General features: G+C 36.6%; 1 protein-coding gene across 2 annotated transcripts in view; it reads left to right on the plus strand.

Moving 5' to 3' along the window:
- The window catches only part of MNAT1 (MNAT1 component of CDK activating kinase), a 178,700-nt gene that overhangs the window by 41,301 nt on the left and 111,603 nt on the right, over positions 1 to 25,796 (plus strand). For both annotated transcript variants that reach the window (XM_037132406.2, XM_037132404.2), the window contains 4 exons: positions 2,551 to 2,624; positions 15,304 to 15,407; positions 19,079 to 19,219; positions 23,723 to 23,848. In XM_037132406.2, the coding sequence (XP_036988301.1) occupies positions 2,551 to 2,624; positions 15,304 to 15,407; positions 19,079 to 19,219; positions 23,723 to 23,848 (445 nt within the window). The remainder of the gene's footprint in view (positions 1 to 2,550; positions 2,625 to 15,303; positions 15,408 to 19,078; positions 19,220 to 23,722; positions 23,849 to 25,796) is intronic.

Genomic DNA, 25,796 nt, shown 5'->3' on the forward strand with positions numbered 1-25,796 from the left:
TTTCCTGATGTAGTGTTCCTTAGACTATAACTGTCATGAAAAATAGGAATGCAATTTTTGAATTAATTTTTAGCTTTCTGGGAATTAATGAATCTATAAGAAAAGTAAACAATACCATGATTTCCAGTGAGAGACATGGTTTAAGCCCATTTTCCATTCCTTCAGGGTCCTAGTTTCTTTTTCTTTTCCATAAGTCTTAGAAGGAGTTTTTTTTTTTTTTTAAATTTTTTTTATTGATTATGCTGTTACAGTTGTTCTATTCCCCCTTTATTCCCCTCCACCCTACCCCCCATCCCCACCATCACCCCCCCTTTAGTTTATGACCATGTGTCTCAAGTCCTTTAGATTCTATATTTCCCATGGTATTCTTGCCCCCCCATCTATTTTCTATCTACTGTCTATGCTACTTATTTTCTGTACCTTCTCCCCCCTTCTCCTCCTCCCACTCCCCTGTTGCTAACCCTCCTTGAGATCTTCATTTCTATGTTTCCACTCCTGATCTAGCTGTCCTTTTAGTTTGCTTTCGTTTTAGGTGTGGTTGTTAATAACTGAGTTTGTTGTCCTTTCACTGTTCATGTTTCTTTAACTTCTTTTTCTTAGATAAGTCCCTTTAACATTTCATATAATAAGGGCTTGGTGATGATGAACTCCTTGAATTTGATCTTATCTGAGAAGCACCTTATCTGTCCTTCCATTTTAAATGAAAGTTTTGCTGGATAGAGCAATCTTGGTTGTAGGTCTTTAGATTTCATGACTTGGAATACCTCTTTCCAGCCCCTTCTTGCCTGTAAGGTCTCTTTTGAGAAATCCGCTGACAGTCTGATGGGGACTCCTTTGTAGGTGACTGTCCCCTTAGCTCTTGCTGCTTCTAGGATTCTCTCCTTCATTTTAATCTTGGCTAATGTAATGATGATGTGCCTTGGTGTGTTCCTTCTTGGGTCCAACTTCTTTGGTACTCTCTGAGCTTCCTGGATTTCCTGGAAGTCTATTTCCTTTGCCAGATTGGGGAAATTCTCCTTTATTATTTGTTCAAATGCGTTTTCCACTGGTGGCTGTGCCTTTCCCCCTTCTGGTACCCCTATAATTCGGATGTTGGAGCGTTTAAAGATGTCCTGGAGGTTCCTAAGACTCTCCTCATTTCTTTGAATTCTTGCTTCTTGACTCTTTTCTGTTTGGCCATTATTTGCTTTCTTCTGGTCCACTCCATTGATTTGAGTCCCAGTTTCCTTTTCATCGCTATTGGTTTCCTGTGCAATTCCATTCATTTCAATTAGTTTCGCCTTCATATATTTGTCTAATTTGTCCGTATAATCAACCAGTTCTGTGAGGATCCTGATCACCAATTTTTTAAACTGTGCGTCTGTGAGTTTTGCTATTTCTTCATCGCTTAGATTTATTTCTGGGGCTCTGAGATCCTCCTGCGCCATTCTTGGTCTGTTCGGGCCCTTTAAGTGTGAGAAGCGGCGGCTTGGATTCCCAGGTCGCTGCGTTGTGACGCTGTATGTGGGGGCGTGTCCAGAGCGGGGAAATGGCGACCCCCTCTGCCGCTTCTCACAGCTGGGTGCGGAGGAGCAGTGCCTTAGGTGGTTCACCTGGGCCGGGCCACTCAGAGTCGCTGGGTTATGACGCTGTATGTGGAGGTGGGGTCAGAGCAGGGAAATGGCGGCAACCTCCACTGCCGCTTGCCGCGGGGACCTGCCGGCCGGTCCAACTGCCCACTCTCTCGCCTGTCCACCCTCGCACAAATGCGCGACCTCAGTCAACACGCAGCCCCGGCCCGGCTGTCTCCCCCGCGGTCGCTCGCCTGGTTGCTCGCTGGGTCACTCACCAGGTCCGACCCTGCGCCTGGATTCCGCGGGCCTGAGTGTGTCTGGCCAAGTTTTCCTGCGCAACCCTGCTCCGCCAGCCGCTGGTTTCGCCCCTTACCGGTCAGGCTGAAGAATTTGTTGTTAACGGACTTCCGAAAAGTTCAATTTTCCGTGTTCTGGCTGTGTTTTCTGTTGCTAATATTTAGTTTTCTCTAATCTTGGTTGTGGGAGAAGGCACGGCACATCCACCTATGCCTCCATCTTGGCGGAAGTCAGGAGTTTTTATTGTACCACTTTCTCCTGATTCTACTGCTTCTCTGTAGTCATACAAATTTAAGAACAACATTTTTTTCAAAGATTTCATATACTTATTTTTACAGAGATGGGAACGGAAAGGAGATAGAGAGAGAGAAACGTCGATGTGTGAGAGAAACATCAGTCAGTTGCCTCTTGCGTGCCCCCAACTGGGCACCTGGCCCACCACTCAGGCCTGTGTCCTGACTGGGAATCAAACCAGTGATCTTCCAGTTGGTGGGCAATGCCCAGCCTCCTGAGCCACGTCAGTCAGGGCAAGAACAACATTCTTGGTCTTAGTTACAAACCTTTTGTCAAGAAAACAGTATTTTGCATAGTAAGCAATCCTTTTCTGTGTATCATGTAGAATTAAGTAAGAATAAACAAAATAGTTGGATAATATTGAAAGCAAATGATATGTGATATGTTAATTTTTCTTCACTTAAAGATACAATAAAAGAGAAGAAGACTTTCCTACTCTAAGAGAATATAATGATTTCCTGGAGGAAGTGGAAGAAATTGGTAAGTTTTTAGTGCTTATACTTTCGGTGTTCTAATGTGTGCTTTTATCTTTTAGATGCCTAGGAGAACATTTCAAAATTTGAGTGAATTTTGTTGTGATAGCTGATGTTTACCATCATTACTTTCTCTTTGTTTTATTGAAGGCATACTTAAGGAAAGGACATACTTAAGCAATAAACATTTTGTCTTAGGAAAAAATATGAGGAATACCACTCTGTGGCTGGGGAAGAAGGCAATACCTGTGTATATCATCTCTTTGTTGATGATGTATTAGAGTCAACACAGGAAAAAATATTCAGATTTTTTAAAAACAGAATTTTTATTAGCTATATCCATGATGACTAAAGGTATATGTTGTTTATCATCATTTATGCTTCTATGTGTATGGTAATTTCAAAATACTTTGAAGCAGTTTACTGTCGAAGTGGCATTCTATTATTTAGTATTATTCTAGAATCAGGTTAGAATAATCTTAGTGCCTTTTTTGATGCTGTGATTTGTTAAGAGGATGTTTTCATCAAAAGAAAGTATTGTTCCATTTTCTTATATAAGATTTCAGAGGTGTTCAAAACTCTGAAAGTTGTTATGTACCAATTAAAAATATTAGTTTTTTTAAAAAAGATTTTAGAGGGGAAGGGAGGGAGAAAAAGAGGGAGAGAAGCATCAATGTGTGGTTGCCTGTCACGTGCCCCTCACTGGGGACCCAGCCCACAAGCCAGGCCCAGATTGGGAATCAAACCAGTGACCCTTTGGCTCACAGGCCAGCACTCAGTTCACTGAGCCACACCAGCCAGGGTTTATGTTGTTTTTAAAGTTGCCATTATTATTACTCAATACAGGCTTAGAAATGTTAAAAAAAAATCATAGACCATAAAAATTAGAATGAGAATAAGAGAATCAAACAACCATCTTGTTTCAAGCTATACCCACATTCTTATTTACTTATTTATTTTAAATATTTTATTTATTTATTTTTAGAGAGAGGGGAAGGGAGGGAGAAAGAGGGAGAGAAACATCAACATTCAAGAGCTACATCAGTGCGTGATAGATACATTGATTGGTTGCCTCTTGAATGCCCCCAACTGGGGACCTGGCCCACAACCCAGGCATGTGCCCTGACTGAGAATCAATCCAGCAACCTTTCTATTTGCAGGCCAGCACTCAGTCCACTGAGCCACACCAGCCAGGACCTCACATTCTTATTTAAAACATGATTATAATAAAATTGATTATTCTTGATAAGGTTTATATATGGTAAACTTTTAGAAAATTAAAAAATTGAGGAACAGAGTATTCCAATTCCTTTTTTTGTTTGTTTGTTTGTTTACCAACTCTGAGAAACCCAGAGAATCTTTTTGTTTCAACTGTTACTGAAACTTTTCTAAGATATCTAAGTTTATTTCTTGGGTCATAGCATATTCGCTATGTAGAGAACATAATTTGGGCTGTTCCTGGGATCTCTTAGTACTTTGGACCCATTGCTTTTTCACTATAATTGTTCATTGCACTTTGAATGTAATCTTAGCAACTATGGATGGCTGTGGATTTTAGCTGAAAGGTGGTGGATTTGCGAAAACCAAGGCAAAGTAGAAAAGTTAACTTATAGACTGAGAAGACAGATCAAAAAGAAATCTGCAGGTATACAGGTATGTAGAAATCTGGCTATACACATAGATACTAAGTATAGGCCAAAGAGTCTGGTCAGGCAGTACAGAGAAAGGAAATCATAAATGTCACAAAGCAAGTCGAATACGTGGTCACAAGTCCAACCAGGCAGGCAGAATAACTAAGAGAAACTGATGGGTAAAGAAGGTGGGGAGGAAGAGGTCTTAAGTCTGGAACACAGTTCTTGTTGGGTCATGATTTAAAAATATGTAAAAAAAAAAAAAAAGTGTATATTTTTGCTATGAGATGAATTAGTTTGAAGATATGAACAGTCTGGGAACCATAGGTAAAATGAAGTTCATGTCCAGAAGTGAGAACTAGGACTGACAGGTAAGAGCAAATTTGGATATTAGGCCTGTACGATGTTTAATCCTTTACCAGGAAAGGAAGCTGTGGCTCAGAGCATTTCATTTGAAAGTGCTTTCATGAAGGACTATGCTCAGTTGCAGTATGGTGAAGCTTTCTTAATTAACCCCCCTTGGTTGACTCATCGGGGTGACTGACATTTCCCAGTTTTTCCATAAAATGTTATTTACTGTTGCCCAAAGCATAATGAGTACACGATGAATCCTCTCCGTTAGAAGCTATCCTCCAGTACAGCTCTGCACTTCTTTCACCTGCTCAGTTATGCACCCAGAGCTGCAGGTGTCGGTGACCGAACCTGATGCCAGTGGTACTTGTTATTGTAAATTATGTAATGTAGTGAGGTAGTTCATAAGGTGGGGAAAAACTGCAAAACTCCATGGGGATTCTGCTTCTCAAATTCTTGGTCCACTTTTAGAAAGACAAATTTAACAATATAGATGATAGGTATGATATATATACAATACTCCAATTAAAGACTTGATCTTGGCTTATGTAATTAAGTTAGAAAATGACTGTACCATTACTACATGTTTTAAGTTAAAATATTCAGCAGTGTGTAATGTTTCCTTCCTTTAACAAAGTTTTAAAATAACTAATAATTCTGATTATGTTGGGTAAAGAGCAGTTCTATTGTATTTGAAGATATTGATGAAGCTTGGGACCTAGTCTCATGAACTTACAGTTTATTTTCTGAACTTCAGCTCAGTTTAGCAAATAATTGTTCTGTGTGAACTGCATCACTTGCTGGGGTCATAAGATTTTGCTTTCGATAAGTGCAGACTCTAAACACAAGATACTTATGTAAACTAATGACTGTAATTTAATGTGATGGATAAGCATTTATTTATAAAATGTTATGGAATATAGATAACAAAACAATTCAGCATTTAGGAAATACAGTTATAGCTTGTTGAAGTTCAGAGAAAAGGTCACATTTGAGTTTGATCTTAAAAGATAAATAGGAAGTTTCCCAGGTAGAAGGAGGATGGAAGAACCTTTGAGGCAAAGACAAAGCCACAGAGATACAAGGGTCCTGCACATGTTGGAGAATAAGCATGTGATCTGTTGTAGGCAGGCAGAAGTGGGAATGACCAGAAATTTGGCTTGAAAATCAGACTAGGCTGTCAGGGTAGGAGTTTATCCTATGATCAAGTGACCCCATGGGACAGTGTGGTAGAGATGTGGAATAATGACAGGAGATATTCAAGGCTGGAAAACCATTTTTTTAAAAAAAATATTTTATTATTTATTTATCTTTAGAGGGGAAGGGGGGGAGGAGAGAGGGAGAGAAACATCAATGTATGGTTGCCTTTTGTGCGTCCCCTGCTGGGAACTGGCCTGCAGGGAACCGGCCTGCAACCCAGGCATGTGCCCTGACTGGGAATCGAACCGCGATCGTGTGGTTCGCAGGCCCGCGCTCAATCCACTGAGCTACACCAGCCAGGGCTGGAAAACCATTTTTAAGAAACTATGACAGTAATTTGGATGAGAAATAGTGTGAGCTTGGTGTAGGTAGCAGGCATGATAGATAAAGGTGATGTTTTAGAGATTGAATATTCAAGTGACTATTTTGACGTAGGAAAGAACAGGCAAGGATAAATTAATCTGACCTTGAGCAGTTACATGGTACTCATCAGCGATAAAAGCTGTAGATTAGGCAGTTATTTTCTGTTGTTTTGTTTTGTTGGGTAGAAAGTATAGAAATGAGGGAAATACTAGTTTTAGCCTTTTTAAATTTGTTAGGATATGGTTCTATCACTTAGTTGTGTGTCATTGTCTGTGTGTCAAGTTGTGTGGCATAAACCTCCTTTAAAAAATCTTGTTTCAATAGCTATTTATTTTGTGTTTTATTCATGCTTTCAAAGATGGCTAGATGGTTGTAATTTCTGTATTGATTATCTCTGTTAATCAAAAGTATAAAATGTTAATTAAAAATTATTTCACTGAATTTACTGGTGTGACGGTTAATAAAATTATATAGGTTTCAAGTATACAATTCTATAATATATCATCTCTATATTGTATATTCACAGTCAAAGTCAAGTCTCCCTTTTGTCACCATTTGTTCCCCCTTTACCTTTTTATACCTCCCCACCCTGCTCTGGTAATCACCATACTTAAAATGTTAATTTAATAAGAGCCAGACTGAGCTGTACTCATATTATGTCATATAATAATTTTGACAACTCTAAGGGAGACAGACATTTTTATCCCTATTTTACATACGGAGACGAGGCAGAAAGAGCTGAAGTATTGTGCCTAAGATCACATTGCTAGTAAATAATGGTACCAGATTTTGAACATAGGTTTTTCTGACTCTCAGAGCCCATGAAAGTGCTTATTAGTGTTTGAGAGTAGTTAATAGCCTGAGTCTAGAACATGGGGTGCTGATTGGTGTAAATGTGGGAGATAAGAGAAAGAAAAGTAGGTTGTGGACATATTTTGGAGGATCTTAAGTTTGAACTTGATCTTACAGGTAGAAGGGTTCCCTTGAAGATGGTTAGGCCTAGAGTGAGGAATAGAGTTGTTATGGTGGCTAAGGAATGAGTGTTTGAGGATTTATAAATTGGGGACTGGTCATTTTGTTATATAAATTTCATGATGAATCCTTTGAATATCACAATGGTAAAAATTTTAAAAATTTAGAATTTGAATAATGGTATAGAAATTACAATATAAAGGGCACACATGAAGATGATCTTTCTTACAGAATTAACAATAGACTCTTTTCTGTGGTTACGGCAATCTAAACATAAAAATTCTTATTCTTTGGCCCCAGGGATTATCTCAAAGGTTTGTTCTTAGTTTCATAATAAACAGATTATTCTTTTGGTTCAGGGTATTGCTTATTTTAAAAGGGTGAGAAAGTCCTGAGGGCTTTAATTATAAATTCTAGATGTCAAAAAGACTTTAAAATTGTTCTTAACATTAAATCTTTCAGAAAGCACAATAGGTTTTTTGTTGGCTTTTAATACTCAACCAAAGACAGGTCAACATCTGAGCTACACTAGTAGCCAGATAAAGGGCCAAATGATTGCATAGCAAATTATCTTCTATTTCTTTTTCTTCAAGGCTGTTATGTCACAACCTGATTCATTGTGGCATGAATGAGACTCACTTCATCTGAAAGGTTTTTAAAATAGTAACTCACTTTTGTTTTTCTTCTTTATAAAGGTAGAGATTTGTATTATATATGATTATGATTCACATCTGTTATTGCTATTACCTTCGCTTTCTAAATTAAAAATGAAATAAATATATTTAGATTTTATTGGAATTTATCAAAGTTTTTAATAAGCATAAAAGAAAGAAATTATGTACAGATTTCACTTAGAATTTAACGACCTATTTATGGGTTCTATTTAAGTATTTTATTTTTATTTCCTTTTAGAGAGGGGGGAGGGGAGGGAGAAAGAGAGGAAGACAAAGATCAATGTGCAAGAGATCCATTGATTGGTTGCCTCTTGCATACCCCCAACTGGGGACCTGGCCAGCACCCCAGGCCTGTGTCCTGACCAGGAATTGAACTGGTGACCTTTGGGTCTGTGGGATGATGCCCAACCCAGTGAGCCACACCAGGTAGAGCGTTTCTAGGTTCTATTTAATGGAAAGTTTAAATCAGTAGTACTTTGTCTTAGCCTGCTGATAAACTGATATTTTTTGCTTAAATTTCTCTAAACATTCTGTTGAGTTCAACATAGGATATCAAGTTGATTATCTTCACTTCTCAATAGGTTCATACCATAAGGAAATAAGATCATTTCTATAGTTTTACATCTGCTTATTTTGCCATCTGTATCATTCAATTCTGTAATTATAAAGGCCATTTTAATTAAATCTGTAATTATAAAGAGAAATAGAAATGTTAGCATTGGTTTATTTCTTTATTTTTCCTCTTGTGATAATTCAACAAGTATTTCCTAAACTCTTACAGATGGGAAGCCCCCCCCCAGCCCCTTTTTAATAGACTCTATTTTTTAGAGCAGTTTTAGATTCACAGTACAATTAATGAGAAAGTGAAGAGTTCCCATATACCCCACACTGCACAGACTCCTTTACTGGGAACATCCCCTGCCAGAGTGGCAAGTTTGTTGTAATTGATGAACTCACAGGGACATTGTCCAAAGTCCATAGTTCACATTAGGGTTTACCCTTGGTACTGTGCATTTTATGGGCATGGACAAATGTATAATATCATGCATTCACCCTTATATTGGATTGGCTAGAAAGTTTGTATGTTTTTTTTTTCATAAAATAAAAGACACATTTTTCATTTTCACCAATAACTTCATTGATTCGGATATTTTGAGTATGTTGGCTATCTCTTCCATGGTATAAGGTTGATTGTTCTCAATTAATGTCTCGATTTGATCACCGTTGACTTCAACTGGCCTACCCAACTGTGGAGCATTGTCCAGAGAGAAATCTCCAGCATGAAACCTCGCAAACCACTTGTGACATGTTCGATCAGTCACAGCACCTTCTCTATACACCACACAAATCTTTTTTTGTGTGTTTTAGTTGCATTTTTACCCTTGAAATAATAAAGCATGATATGCCAAAAATGTTGCATATTTTCTTCCATCTTCAATATTAAAATGGACACACAAAAATTCACCAAAGTTGATAAGTTTTTTTTTTAAAATGCACACTGATATGACTGTCACAATACAGGCTAACAAAATTGTTTTGAATGAAGTTCAAGACAACTAAGCACTAGTAGAGCCGTCTTATGGAAAAAATATCAAACATACTTTTTGGCCAACCCCACAGTATCATACATAATAGTTCCACTGCCCCCCAAATTCTCTGTTTTCTGCCTATTGCCCCTCCCTTCCTCCTTCCACCCAACTCCCAGCAGTCACTGATCATTTTACTTTGTCTGTAGTTTTGCTTTGTCTAGAGTGTCATATAGTTGGAGTCATACAGTATGTAGCTTTTTCAAGTTGACTTCTTTTGCTTAGTAAAGTGTATTTACAATTATTTCATGTCTTTTCATGGTTTGAAACCTCGTTTCTTTCTAGTGCTGAATAATATTCCCTTTTCTGTGTACCACAGATTATTTGTCCATTCACCTATGGAAGGACAGCTTGGTTACTTCCATGTTTTGGCAGTTATGAATATAGCTGTTGTAAATATTTGTGCATAGATTTTTATATAAACATAATTTTAAACAACATTGGCTAAATACCAAAGATTGGACTTGATGTAATTAAGTCAAATGCTGGATATAGTACCTGTCATATGTAGTTCATAAATGTTTGATTGATACACACACACACACACACACACACACACACACACACACTATAGAGGTCACATAGGCATACAAATGAGGGAAAGCTACTCTGGTTGGAATTGCTTGGTCTCTCTTCCGTTTGCTTCTTGAAGAGACTTTGAGGAATCTGCAGAACTCACAAAGCAGAGAGGGAAAAGGAATGTGGAATGTAACAGATAAGTTTGGAGTTTTTTTTAAGGCATTATGGATGCAGAAGCGATGAGTGAACTTAGTGACTCATAACTAAATGACATAATCAGAACTTTGATTTTAGAAGGTTAGTTGGTAGCCGATTCCATTAAAAGGGAGAACAGTTATTTCAAACAGGGGAAGGGAAGGAGAGAGGGAGAGAAACATCAATGATGGTTGCCCCCCCTGCGGGAACTGGCCTCTTCCCTTACTCCACTAGCTACACCAGCCAGGGCTAGTTTATTTCTTTAATAAATATTTTCAATAATTAGCGTAGTGTTAAATATTATTTAATGAATGACATAAGGATACCTTTGCTTTTTGCTATTCCCACTTCATCATATAGTGTTTTGTATTATTACTTCAACTTTATGTGTATAGGGGTGATCTCTCTAATAAGAATGTTCATCTTTGAAAACAGGGTGTTCTTTTTGTATGCTCACAACACCATAGTGTTGGGAATCTAATAGATAATCATTAGGTTTTTCCCCTTTGCTCTTTTCCCTTATGTCTGGGTGATACAGAGATTGTAAAAAATATGATTTTTGAGTGCATGATTAAGTACAAATTAAAGAATGCTGTGTATGTATGTACAATCATGTAAAGTAGAAAGATTTTTTTTTTATTTTTTAATTTTTTTATTGATTATGCCATTACATTTGCTCTATTCCCCCCTCCCTTCCCCTCCACCCTGCATACCCCTCCCCCACCATTTCCCCCTTTAGTTCATGAACATGTGTCTCAAATTCTTTAGATTCTGTATTTCCCCTACTATTCTTACCCTCCCCCCTATCTATTTTCTATCTACTGTCTATACTACTTATTTTCTGTACCTTCTCCCCCCTTCCCCTCCTCCCACTCCCCTGTTGCTAACCCTCCCTGTGATCTTCATTTCTATGGTTCTGCTCCTGATCTAGCTATCCTCTTAGTTTGCTTTTGTTTTAGGTGTGGTTCTTAATAACTGTGAGTTTGCTGTCCTTTCACTGTTCATCTTTTTTATCTTCTTTTTCTTAGGTAAGTCCCTTTAACATTTCATATAGTAAGGGCTTGGTGATGATGAACTCCTTGAATTTGACCTTATCTGAGAAGCACTTTATCTGTCCTTCCATTCTAAATGAAAGTTTTGCTGGGTAGAGCAATCTTTGCTGTAGATCTTTGGTTTTCATGACTTGGAATACCTCTGTCCAGCCCCTTCTTGCCTGTAAGGTCTCTTTTGAGAAATCAGCTGACAGTCTGATGGGAACTCCTTTGTAGGTGACTGTCCCCTTAGCTCTTGCTGCTTCTAGGATTCTCTCCTTCATTTTAATCTTGGCTAATGTAATTATGATGTGCCTTGGTGTGTTCCTTCCCGGGTCCAACTTCCTCGGGACTCTCCGAGCTTCCTGGATCTCTCGGAAGTCTATTTCCTTTGCCATCTTGGGGAAATTCTCCTTTATTATTTGTTCAAATAATTTTTCAACTGGTGGTTGTGCCTTTCCCCCTTCTGGTACCCCTATAATTCGGATGTTGGAACGTTTAAAGATGTCCTGGAGGTTCCCAAGCCTCTCCTCATTTTTCTGAATTCTTACTTCTTCATTCCTTTCTGCTTGATCATCTTTTTCTTCTGTCTGGTCCTCTCCCTTGATTTGAGTCCCAATTTTCTTTCCATCACTATTGGTATCTTTTGTATCAGCATTCATTTCAATTAATTTAGCTTCCATATGTTTCTCTAATTTGTGACTAAAATCCACCAGTTCTGTAAGGATCTTTATAACCAGTGTTTTGAACTGTGCATCTGAAAGACTGGCTATTTCTTCATCACTTAGGTCTATCGGTTCTGGGGCTCTGAGTTGTTCTAGAGCCATTTTTGGTTTATTCGTGCTGTTTAGTGAGCAGAGCGAAGCCTTAGTTGTTTACCAGGACGGGGCGACCCAGGTCGCTGGTTTGTGACGCTGTGTGTGGGGGTGGGGTCAGAGAGGGATTAATGGCGTTCCTCTCCGCTAGCCCAGCACATCCAGTCACTCAAACGCCTCGGGCTTGCTTATCCGATCTCAATTTTGCGAGCCTGCTGCACCGCGTGGGTTTCCCTTCTCACTGGTTTCTCCGCACGTAAATGCGCGCGACCGACCGACCCACCGTGCCTATTCCCTGTGGGCTCCGGCAGCCAGCTGGCTGGCGATCAGCCCTCGGTTGCCTGCGCGCCCCGCGCACCGCCCCCGGGAATTTTTTCTTGCTAACCTGCTCTGCTTCTGGCCTCGCTCCTCGTACCGGTCCAGCCGAGTATCTAGTTGTCCTTTGGACTCCGTATTGTCGATTTTCCGTGTGGCTTGGTTGTGACTGCTGTTAAAAATAGTTGTTCTTAGATTTGGTTGTGCACAGAGGCGAGGTGGACCCTCCACCTACTTCTCCATCTTGGCGGAAGTCCTAGAAAGATTTTTAAATGAGTTGTAAATAATGTTTTCAACATTTATGAAAGGAGGAAGTTATTTCTTGTTGGGTGATCAGGGAGAACCTCATGGAAAAGTATTTGGGCAGACACTTAAAGATTGGTTATATTTGCAGTAGTAAGAAAAGGAGGGTCAAGCATTCTAGGCAGAATGGTGTGATCAAAGGAATTGGAACAGAAGTGTGGGGACATTTGGAAAATGAAGAGCTCACTTCAAGAGAGGTCTTAATTAAGGGGAGATGAAAGTAGTTATAGCCAGGTTGTTAGTTTAGATTATAGCCAGTAGTTGCATCCAGAAGGGTTCTGAATTCTGAAAGTGGTTTTTTTTCCTAGTAAAAGAGGAGATTACAGAGGGAGTATAGTGATGGTAGAGGTCAAAGGTGATATAAGTGTGACTCAGAAATATTAATCTGGTAGTATTGTATAGTATGGATGGGGTTAGTGTATAGGGTAAGATGAAAAGATCCTGGAGAAAGGAAGTTAAGTCAGATTATTATAAATTATTCAGGGAGGAGACAATAGATCCCAGCTTGGTACATTGGCAGGGTGCCTTGAGAATAGGGCAGTTTTAAGGAGATTTTGGTGGTAGAATCTGCAGGATTTGGCAGCTGGTGCTTGTAGAATGCAAAGGAGAATGGATTAGATGAATGAAGTTTTAAATCTTGGTGCTTTATCCTGACAGTCCTATCGTTGACAGATAAATAATTTTAAGTGGATAAAACATCTACAGTACATTTACACAATGAAATATTATTTGGCCATAAAAAAGAAGGAAGTTTTATCCTTTGCGACAGTATGGATGGACCTGGAGAGTATTATATGCTAAGTGAAATAAACCAGTCAGAGAAAAATACCACATAATTTCATTCATATGTGAAATCTAATGAACAAATTGAACTAACAAGCAAAAGAGAGACAGACTCATAAATAGGGAGCAGGAGGACAGCTAAGAGGGGGGAGAGAAGGAGATGGGGTGGAGGGATTGAGCAGAAAGGAAAAAGGACTCACGGACATGGAGAACAGTGTGGTGACTGTTGGGGGTGGGGCTATAAGGGGACTAAATGGTAATGGGAAAAAATTTTGAAAGATGAAGAAAAAAGAATTAAGTGGTTGTAAATGTTGAGGATGGTGGAGGTTGTGAAAGATTGTTGGATTTGGTGGCTCAGTGGATGGCCTTATATAAGTACAAGGAGTAAGTCGTAAGTGGTTGGGAGAGACAGTGGAGTCAGATCACATCAACTAATGGATCACAGTTGCCTTTCTGAAAGCCAGTGCTAGTTTGGAGCCTTCTCTGTTTTGTGTTGGGGCCAGAATGTACTTTATGGAGAATACCCTACATAGCTTCCTAGCCAGATTCCCTGGCTTATTGCAATTACTCCTTTCTTTTCTACTTTGTAGTGAAAAAGCTGGAGAGGAAGCTAGAGGGCTATTGTTTCTCATTATCTTTGTGTCTCCCAGAGTTTTTAAATTGCATATAATAGAATTGAAAATTGCTTTTATTTTTCTACATAGCTAAATGAACCTGAATTTTTGATGTTCTCAAGTAAGTTGGCCTTTTGCGGAGATAAAAATGGATGAGATTGGTGTTTTGGGTACGTTTGATGGCCTTACTCAATAAAATGGGTAGCTCCATTTTGGCTCTCCAATATTACTTTTCACATCTTACAAGACTCTAAATCCAGAAGTCTAAAAACTATTTTAGATGGTTGTTAGTTAAAAGAAGGAGTGGGATGGGGAAGGGATTTGTAGGAACATGCAGTAGAGCAGTTATTCAGGGCAGATCCAATCTTTTTATAGGATAAACAGCAGGAAGCAGTGGTAAGTGACTGGAAAAGGGGTAGAGGAGCTAGTAATGGATGGAGAAAGATTGCAGAGGAAACCAAGGGGGGTCCGAATTGAATTATGGAACAGGATAGTCTTAATGATTTGGATCCTTCTTTAGGAAGGATGCTAAAAGAAGCTAAAACACTGAGTAGTGGGGCAGTACCTAATAATGTCAATTTGTGTATACCGAAGCTTTTTTTCTTGTTCGGAGTACTGTAGCAAGTTCCTGATTTATATATGTAAACTTAGGAGGCAGTAAAGACACTTACAATTCAAATTATTTTGAATTGGAATTATTAAAAGGCAGGTCTAATTCACTGAAAATTTATTAGCTATCATAACATGCCTTAGCAGCTTCTCTTACAACATTATTTTGATGCTAATTTATCCTTTACCTTTCTGTTAAGTTTTAGTTCTTATCCCTTTCATATTTTTCCAGATCTAGACTAGGTGGGAAATAATTCAAGCTGTGACTAGCCATGTTGGAGACCATTCGAGTATCAATGAAACCTGTTTTTTCAAAATATAAATTATATATGATAGTTTTTCCTTTTGGATGTTTTTTTTGTTGTTTCTGGAGCACAGATTCTTTAGAAGATTGATTCTGACCAGTGTAGTAGATTCCATACTTACTTTTTTAGTTTAAATTTTAAGCTTTCTTTTTTATGCTTTTAAAATTAGGGTGAGGACTATAAAAATCAAATTTAATGTGATTATGGCACGCACTTATTTTGTGATAGTCTGACAGTTTCCTTATGTTTGGCTCAGTAAACGTAATTGTTGAACTAGAGCTAGTCTCTAAAACAGGTAGTATATAAAAGGACATAAATAGAGCTGTAAGGAATTAAGTCATTGAGATGAATGTTTGGTTTTTGCCTACTTAAGATTTTATTAAAACTGTATTTTATGTCATTATTTCCTTTCTGATGTAGTTTTCAACTTGACCAACAATGTGGATTTGGACAACACCAAAAAGAAAATGGAGATATACCAAAAGGAAAACAAAGATGTCATTCAGAAAAATAAATTAAAGCTGGTTAGTTCCTAAGTATTTTCTTCTTTTGTTTCAGAAATGAATGCTTCTATATGGTTTCTTACCTGGGTTATTAAAATATTTTTCTAACTAGTTTTCCTGTCTTCAGTCTTGATCTCTGTTGATCTGTATCTGTTTCTAGTCATCTTTCTAAACTCATTTCAGATTTTCTTAATTCTTCCCAGTTGTCTTAGTATGGCACAGAATCCTTTAGTATGTATAGTATGATAGACCTTCCATGTCTTAGCTCTCTGCTTGCCTGTCCCGCTGTGTCAAGAGCTCTTCTCTACCCCCACATTTCATGACTTGGCGACACCAAGCAATCCATGTTGATTCATGTCTTTGCACCTTTGTTTTTTTGTATCTAATGGCTATTCCACTCTCCAGTGGCAGTAAATACCTGCTCTTCAGTCTTGGCTCGTCCTACCTATATTAGTTTCCTAGGGCTGCTCTAACAAATTATCACAAACTGAATGGCTTATCGCAACAGGAATTCTCTCACGGTTCTGGAGGCTATAAGTTAGGAATCAAGGTATCATCAGGGCTATGTTCTCTCTGAAACCTCTAGTGATGCTTCCTTTTTTGTTTGCTTGTTTGTTTTTTGTTTTGTTTTTTGCCTCTTCTAGCTTCTGGTGTTTGCCAGCAACCCTCAGCACTCCTCTGACCTCTGCCTTAGTCTTCACGTGGCCTTCTTCCCTATGTGTCTGTCCAGATTTCCAGTGGACCTGGACTTGCTTACCTGTGCAGAGATCCTATTTCCAAATAAGATTCCATTGGCAGGTACCAAGGGTTAAGACTCCAATGTAAGGAAACCCTAGTGCACTGTTGGTTGGAGTGGAGATTGCTGCAACCACTGTGGAAAGCAATGTGGAAGTTCCACAAAAAATTAAAAGTGAAATTGCCTTATGACCCAGTGGTTCCCAGCAATTCTGGGAATATATCCAAAGAAACCCAAAACACTAATCTGAAAGAATATTCGTATATGCATCCCTATGTTTATTGCAGCATTTTTTTGCAATAGCCAAGGTATGGAAGCAACCCAGGTGTTCATCAATATATGAGTGGATAAAAAAGCTGTTGTACATACACATAGTGAAATACTACTTGGCCATAAAAAAGAATGAAATTTTACCTCTGTGACAGCATGGATGGACCTTGAGGGTATTATGCTGAGTGAAATGAGCCAGACAAAGACAAATACCAAATAGTTTCACTTACAAGTGGAATCTAAAGAATCAAATAGAGAAATACCATATTTTTCGGACCGTAAGGTGCACCTAGGTTTTAGAGGAGGAAAATAGGGACAAAAATTTTAAAGCAAAAAATGTAAAATATTTAACAACATAAATAACATAATATTTCACCAGTGGAAATGTAAAGCTACATTCGGACTATAAGACTCACCCCCCATTTCTTCCCAAATTTGGGGGGAAAATGTGTTTTATATAGTCAAAAAATATGCTAAAAAATTATGATTTCAGTGGCAGGAATTGTCGGGGATTTCTCAGCTTTATGCCTGGGAAAAAATTATGATGGTGAACCTCAGAGTGTTTGAAATTTGGTGCAGGGGAGCTCTTAAATGTGGGTTCTTCCCTTCTCAGTTTTCCTAGGCCTCTCAATTCTGATCTGTGCAAGAAGGTGAACCTGGGATGCTTCTGGAATTTCCAATAAACTGCTGAACTCATTCTTATTCTGGTCACTCACAGCATCATTTCTAATCTGCTCTAGAGGTGCTTTCACACAGTCTTTTCCTCTGACTGTTTTGATCTGTCAGAAGCCTGTAGGACTCTAAAAGTCCATTTGAAAAGCCAGGGAGGAAGATGTACAAATGGCCCACAGAGAGGTCCCATGTCTTTTAGAAGTCCTACAAGTAGAAAATTGCGGCTAGTCTTTTGAAACCCTTGTCCAGGCAGAACTTGATGACTAAGAGTAAGATATTTGAAGAGATGGTTTGATTTCTCATTGTGAGGCACTCTGAAAAAAAAAAAAAAAAAAAAGACATTTTAAGCTGGGGGAAAAAAAAAAGACTTCAACGTATATTTTGTGGGGACACATCCAGCGCACAGCACTCTGTATGAAGTCTTTTCTGACTCTACTTGTCTTCCATCATCTCAAAAAGAATTTACCTCTCTATCAATTCTGCTCCCGTTGTACCAGTGTATACTGCTCTAACACTCGTCATACTTAGTTGCTTACGTGTCACTGCTTTATTATGAAGCTCATCTTTTTCTGTTTGGTGGGCCTCCGAACCAAGTAGTTCACCTTTCCAGCCCTACTACCTCAGCCTTTAACCCTAACTTTATTTCTATTAATCCTACTAGATCAGATTTGAATTCTCCACTAGAGGAGTACTAGAGGAGGAGAAGTTTGTAAAATTATATAGAGAGATGCTAGTAGCACTTAGTGACTCAGCTAGTTTAAGGGGAATGGAGGGGTGGGGGGAGGGATTAAATAAGGATAACTGCAGTTTCAGCTTGAGTTGACTGAGATACAGGTATGCATTTAGCAGAATAAGGAATATAGAAGGTGATCAACTTCCGGAGATCAGATGCTAAACTTAATTTTGGTTATACTGAGTTTGAATTATAAGTGAAACATCTTTTTCCATGAGAACTTTGTTTTTTGGGGGGAGTTTATCTACTGTATGCAATTTAAAAATCCAATAAAGTATTTTAAATATTATTTTACATTAAAAATACTCCTTTGTCCGATGTCTCTGTTAATTTCTATATTATTTTAGTGATCCCCAAATTTACTATGTTCTCTCCCCCATTCCATATTTGCCTTCAGGTGCCTTGAATTCACAATGTTCTGTTGAATTAAAACAAAAGCATTACAACATTTTCAAGAGCAAGAGTCAAGTTTTTAAAATACAGTGATTCAGATTTTACTGCATTTTTTATTCATAAGACCTAAAGAGCAAAGACTTGGTATAATACTATGTTTAAATATGAGTTAGAGTTGGAATAAATTTCAGAGCCCAGAAGTATTTAATATTGATGAAGAACTTCATAAAAGTGGAATGAGTAGACCTGTACTTAATTCTGTGTACGTATTAACTCTGAATGTTGCATTTTCAATCCAGAAAGAGGACTCTTGCAATTTACATGCCTGTGTTAGAAAATAACTTCATTTTTTAAAAATTTACCTTAATGAAGGCTTTTTGGAACTCTAGCATCATATAGACTTATTTTAGATTGGAAAAAAGAAGCTAAGTGCTGTGATAAGTTTTCATTATTTTATATGTTTGGGAAATTATTGCTATTAAATAAACCAGTCTTTTAAATGGAGCATTTCAGTCAGTAGTTCTATGTAGAGATTATCTGTTTGTTATTGTCATGTTTTTTGTTTTGTTTTCCTTGTTAAATCCTCTAAAATGAATGACTCGAAACTGTCTGTAATCATCATAAATAAATTAACCCACAGGTCATGCAGTTCTGCAGCTGAGCTTCATGTACTTTGTTCAGGTGTTTGTTTAGTGCTAGATGTCATTCTCTTTAGCAGTAACATGTCTGCATGGAAGAAAATGGATTTTAGTTTCTTCAAAGTGGAATTGCTATGCTATTTATTAAACAATAAGTGACCAGTGTGCTTTATGCTTTCAAAAATGTGGTATAAGATTGATGTTGGTTACTAAATTTATTCCATACCACATATAAATGTTTCTGTTTTAGACTCGGGAACAGGAGGAATTGGAAGAAGCGTTAGAGGTAGAACGACAGGAAAATGAACAAAGAAGACTGTTTGTACAAAAAGAAGAACAACTGCAGCAGATTCTAAAAAAGAAGAATAAGCAGGCTTTTTTAGATGAACTGGTTCGTATTAATGCTAATTGTGATAAAAAAAGTCATTAGTCTTCAGGGTTTGTATTTCTTATTTATTATGCTGGATAATGGCATTTAAATGACATTTCTACAGTTTGTGCTGGTGTATTCAGCTTCTATTCCTGTATTTTAAAAAATTGTCAATATCCATTTTGTTTTCAGGAGTGAGAGTAGTACAACTGACATAATCCAGTGTACTGTTAATAGATTGTTTACATGCTTCTAAGCTTACTGACTAAAACACCTTGTTTTCAGAGTAAATTTTTCCTAATTAATACTGGTTTTCTAATAACTGGCTCATTTTCACTTTTTTCAGTTCCATACTGAAATTTATAGTGGCTCTGATTACTCTGTGAGAACTATATTTCATATTTTAGCGTGAAAAGTGATTAAAAGAAGTAGTGGTGTTTTGCAAATCATTGGCGTTTTCCAGAAATTAGCTCCTCGAGTAGTTGACATTGTTAGATAACAGCAATGAGAATAACTAAGGTTTATGAAGTATTTCATAGATTTCATATATTATTTGATCTTTATAACTCAGGGTGGTACTGATTAACTAGAATATCGTCCTCTCCAGGAAGGTCTTTTGTATTCTTTTCTTTCTGTTTCTGCTCAAATAATTAGTTTCCATGAGGTGTTAAAACACCTAACTCCTTGATTTAGTTGATAGACTGTTTGTTATTCTGTGATCAGGTAAATGTATATGTGTATATTTTTCTATTATACTTTTGCCCCAAAAGTATGGTTGCTGGCATTTAAGCCAGCTAACCAAGAATAAAGACAGAAAAAGCAAGATTATGTAAATTTGAGAAAGTTGAGAAAGTAAAGGAAAAGTAGGTGTAAGGACATTAATGAGGCTTAGACAAAAAATGCTTATTATCATAAACGATATGTACTTTGAGAGAAATGTAAATTGGTTAAAAAACATTGGCATATAAAATAGAATATGATGTTTTCTTTAGCAACTTCCATTAATTTTTCTTGAAACTATTAAGTGGCAGATAAGGCATTAACATGTGAAATGACACATGTATTTTACAGTTTTTATGGACATATAGTTTTTGAGAAATTAAAACCTTTAATATTTATGAAAGGTTCTTTCCCTCATTATTTTATACAAAGAGGAACATACTTGTCTTTGCTAATGCATCTCTATGCAGTCAATTGAATTAATTACAAATACAGAACTTAGACATCAGATGAAATTAAACTTTAACATTTTAGAGATGTTTCATCTAATATGAAAAGTTTTTAGATTTTATCTTAAGGTTAGGTAGCTTTGCATAGCAATTATTCTTGCATATTCTTTTAGTCCTCAAAGTGCTGTGTTTTGTTGCCTCATTGAGTTGCTGTTGGCATGAAGCTCCCTTTTAATTTAGTGGGGCACGAAGCAAGATGTGAGACTGCCACTGTGGTACATTGTGTATAATCTGGAGTTAATATCGGTTTTTGTGAGGACCACCCCCCACTTCCTGTTTTCTTCACCTGCAAGTCATTACTGCACATACTTTCTTCACTGTTTAGATCATGTAACATGGTAGTTAAATAATTCTTAGCAATTTACTGTATTCATTAGAACAATTAATTATAACATATTGGTTTAGAATACCAATGAAGTTTGAATTTCTGGTTTCTATTTTAAATTTTATTTTAAAGATTGTTTTTTACTTTAATTTTTGAATATTTAGGTTTTTTTGTTAAAATGTTAACAGATTTACTTCTTATTGACTAATTGAAAGAATTCATTTAATTTTTTTATCCTCCTGATTCTTACTAAGTAAAAGAATACATTGTATTTCTTTTTCTGTGTATGTTGAGTTATATTTTATTTAAAAAAGATAGCATTGGCATTGGTAAACATGCCTAGAAGCTCAAATCTTAGAATTATTCTCTGAATGTAGTTTAGGCAACAAGCACTACTTACTAGAATTTTTTTCCTCCTTTTTTTAGACTTGGTCCTTGTACTAAAAGTCACTTTTTAACTTTTTGTAAAGCATTGACATTATATTATACTGTACATGACAATTTTAATGTTATGGTCTTAATGTTTATGACTTAGTATTTACCATAATGTTGCCTAAAAAGTTCATTTATTTAATCCTAACTGTAAATTTAGGTTTCTTTTTTTTTAAAACACTTTGGGAAAAGATTTTAAAACAGGTCCTGACTTAGTAAATCATTTTATATTCCTGTTTGAAAGTTCTCTTCAGTTTATGTCTGAAATTTTGTATGGGCTAATATTGCTGTCAAATGCAGTAGCTGATTTTTATTAGAAATATTGTTTGCCAGATGGCTTGCTTAAAATCAGTTAAAATAATCTTTTAAAAATGGTCATTATAAAGCTTTTAATGAGTATTACAGGCAGTCTTATTAAAATTTCTTTAAGTATCAAATAAGGTACCTTCAGGCAATTAATGTAGGTTTGGGAACCTTTCAAGGTAAAATGGAAAGCTAAGAAGAATGAAATAATTTGAAAGGCTGAATCTGCATTTTATGTATTCCCAAGAGGATGTGTGTTTCCCATAGTTTATTTTACTCTATAGATTTTTGTAGTTGTTAGAGCTCCTGCTTAATTCTAGTTTAATGTTCACAAAGATTTTCAGCCTCCAAAGTTTTGAGTGCTAAAGTGGAATAAAGTGGATTTAAGGTAATTGTATGCTGTAGTATCAAAGTTGGTTTTAGATTCCTAGAATGTTTACTTATATTAAATTTCAGCTGTTTTACCAAGACATTTTAATAGTTAGGGCCTTTTATGTGAAAGTGAAACCAGGCCAAAATATTGATTAGCAGGTTTTTTAAGTGAACACATTGTCTTGCTTTTACAGAAGAACATTTACTTTGTAAGAGTAAATACCAGCTATGCAAGAGCATTTGAATTCACTTAGAGTATAAATTGGGAAGCAATGTTTTAGCTTTTTAGCCAAGGAAATTAGTTTTTTACATATGAAAAAATAGTAATAGATTTTAAGAGATATTTTGGGCTATAGCCTATTTAAAGTGTTCTATAATTTTACTTTTTTATTATAAAATTCTTAATGGAAATCTAGAATAGCTGCAGAGACTCATAGCAGTGCTTTACTAATGCATTACTAATGTTTTGTTTTATTGTAGAATATGAAAGATATTCAAGTATATTCTCATAGTATATTTCATTCATTCTCCATTATTGCTAAAGCCAGGTTGCAAGGGGTTTGCTTCTTAATAAGGTTCTATTTTATAAATAAAATGTGTTCTTTCATTTATTTTTAAAAGATTTAATCTTTGTAACACATTGCTCTAGCAGACCACTTTATTACAGTCTTGAGGTACAGATTTATTCTAGGACAATTCTGTTGAAATAAATTGGCTTGTCATTTGAATTACTTCTGTACTAGAACCCTAAAATAATTCCTTTAACTATATTCATCAGCTACATGTGTGCCTATAAATATTAAGTTGTTAGATTTGGATATAAAATTAGATTCTGCTGTAAGTTCCCCTACTACTATGAAGTGTTAGCAATACAGTTTTTTTTTTAGTATTAAATTATAGGTAGTTACTTATTTAAAATATTTGTAGGCCATTTAAAGAATATGTTTATTTTTGTAAGTAACCTTGATATAGGAGATCAAAATGCATTTGTGCCCTTTATTTTTGTTTACAGAAATAGAAAGTAGTGTGTGTGTGTGTGTGTGTGTGCATGATCTTAGGCTCATGAGCTCCTTCTGCATGTTTCTGTGTTCTTATTCAGCCGACAACTCGGGAAAAAGTCAGGATATCATTTAGTTTAGACTTTAGTTCCACAGCACTTTACATGTAATAGGACTTCATGTTAAACAGGATAAATAACATCCTGCATATAAGAATTAGTAATTTGCTTGTGTTATTAATATATGTATGTACAGATTTGTGTAAGTAGTGGTCCTGATTTAGTATCAGCATAGATATTAAAAACATTGATTATCATTTTGTTAAAAAAATTAGACTTCATTTCCAAAAATAAGTCAGTAAAAGAGAAAATAAATGTACTTTTGGTTGTACTTAACAATCATTCCATTGTGCAAAACAGAGCAAGGATCATTTCCAAACAGCCTCAGGTGAAATCTAATGGGAAACAATTTCAAACTGGTCTAAATTCACTGCTACAAAGAATGCGTCTTAGATAAACATCTGATCTAAGTTATAGTACTTTGTACTACTCTTTTTGTGATTAGCTTCTAATTTTTTTTATTTTAATAAATATGGTTGGCGTTGCTAGATGAAATAAGACCCTATTATATTTTCTTTAATGTGGATTTTATAAAAATAATTTTTTGCAGGTTTTGATTTACGAGTGTAAAACAGCCTTTTCTTATTATGGAATGTTAAGATTTTTTGTAAAGTGTTCTCCATAAAGTGAATATTTAGGTTGACATCAAATGCTTATGGAAAGGCATAATTTAAAGTAATGGACCTGTTGTTCTTTAAGTTTTTTTTTTTTTTAACTTTTATATTGCATGTTAACTTTTCTTACAGGAGAGTTCTGATCTCCCTGTTGCGCTCCTTCTGGCTCAGCATAAAGATAGATCCACCCAATTGGAAATGCAGCTTGAGAAACCAAAACCTATAAAACCAGTGACATTTTCCACAGGCATCAAAATGGTAAGCCACATTTTAATTGCTTGTTTGAAAGATATATTTCAAGGATTACACTTTATAATTTTATATTGATTTCTACTGATAAGTGGAAAGTTTTAGATGTTTAAGAACAGTGTCTGATCTAGGCTGGGTGTCTAGGAATAAGAATATGCCAGTGTGTGAGAAAGGGAAAAGTAATAAATAATTTTCCAAGTATGCAACACAAATTTTTGTTGTATATAATAATGGTTTGTATGTGTTTTCTTAGTCTACATAAAATTTTAAGTTTATAGTGTAGGAAAACATTTCTTAAAAGAAAATGCAGATTTCTGGTTTCTGGAACATCATGTAAGAAGCTTGGAAGTTGCCACTCCATCCTCACACTGAAAAAAACAACTTTTCTTAGATCCATAAATGAAGAGAGGTCACAAGGCTAATTACTGCTCTGAAAATTGGAGAGACTGGCAAAGAATACAGAGAACTACAACTTACTAGAATCACTTCTCAGCACCCTCAGCAGGGAACCAGTGGTGGTGTAGGGAAATCTGAACTGTCATTGACAAATTGTGGAGGCTCAGTGTGGACAACTCTGAGAGTTAAAACTCCAGATGGCACCAGGCATTGGAGGGTCCCACACTTTTGTTCTACCTCTTGTGTCTCTACCAGGTTCTTTCAGTGAATATCAAGAAAAATCCCCTGTGCTTCTGGCAGATAAAGGGGAAAAGGAACCATTTTGAAATAAGAGTATTCTGTTTTGCTTAAGAAGGCCTTCCCTCAAGAAACTTTTCACCAGAGCTTAACCTGCTGGAGTTTTATCAGAGCCTAACTGATGTGGGGGAAGGGAAATACCTAACTGTAGCTACTTAAGCCTTCATGTGGGAAAAAGAAATGCACAACTTCAGACCATCTTTGTCATTCTGCTCCACCTAAAAGGAAGAAGATGGACTGAGAAGCATGTGTGAAGTTCACAGCCCAGGAACACTGACCCTCTAAAAGACAGACCTAATCTTGTGACTATAAAATGTTCTACCCTCTTCCCTTACCACCACAGCACTCAGGGCTTATTTACAGCAGTGCCTTTACCCAGTGCATCATTGTCTGGCCGTCAGGAAAAATTACGAGACATACTAAAAGACAGAAAACACAGTTGGAAGAGATAGAGCAAACATAAGAACTAGGCTCAGATATGGCAGGGCTGTTGGAATTGTCAGACTGGGAATTTAAAACAACTATGATCAATATCGTTAAAGTCTGTATATGTAGGAGCAGATGAACAATATAAGCAGAGAGAGGGAAATTCTTAGAAAGAACCAAATAGAAATGCTAGAGAAAAAAACCACTTTAACAAAAATCAAGAATGTCTTTGATAGGCTTATTAGTAGACTGAACACACCTGAGGAAAGAATCTTTGAGCAAGAGGATATATCAGTAGAATTCTTGAAAACTGAAAACCAAAGAGAAAAAGACTGGAAAAACAAGAGCAATATCCAAGGACTTTGGGACAACTACAGAAGGTGTAACATACATGTAATGGGAATACCAGAAAAAGAAGAGAGAAAGGAACAGAAGAAATATTTGAAACAGTAATGACTGAGAACTTCTGTAAATTAACGTTAGACACCACCAAAGATCCAGGAAGCTCAGAGAACATGAAGTAGGATAAATGCCAATTCCTCTGCCCCCCGCATCTATGCATATCCTTTTTAAGTTACAGAAAAAAGGAAGAAATCCTGAAGAAGCCAGAAGGGGACACAAACACATTCCCCAAAGAGGAGCAAAGATAAAAATTGTATCTGACTTCTCCCTAGAAACTACATAAGCAAGTGGAGAGTGGAGTGAAATATTTAAGGTGCTGAGACAAAAAAGCCACTAACCTAGAATAATTTACCCTATAAAAATACCCCTTAAAATTGAAGGAGAAATGAAGATTATTAGACAAACAAAATTCAAGGAAGTTTTTTGCCAGTAGACC

Source organism: Artibeus jamaicensis, unplaced genomic scaffold, assembly GCF_021234435.1.
Source record: "Artibeus jamaicensis isolate MK-2021 breed Jamaican fruit bat unplaced genomic scaffold, CSHL_Jam_final contig_851, whole genome shotgun sequence".
NCBI lineage: Eukaryota > Metazoa > Chordata > Mammalia > Chiroptera > Phyllostomidae > Artibeus > Artibeus jamaicensis.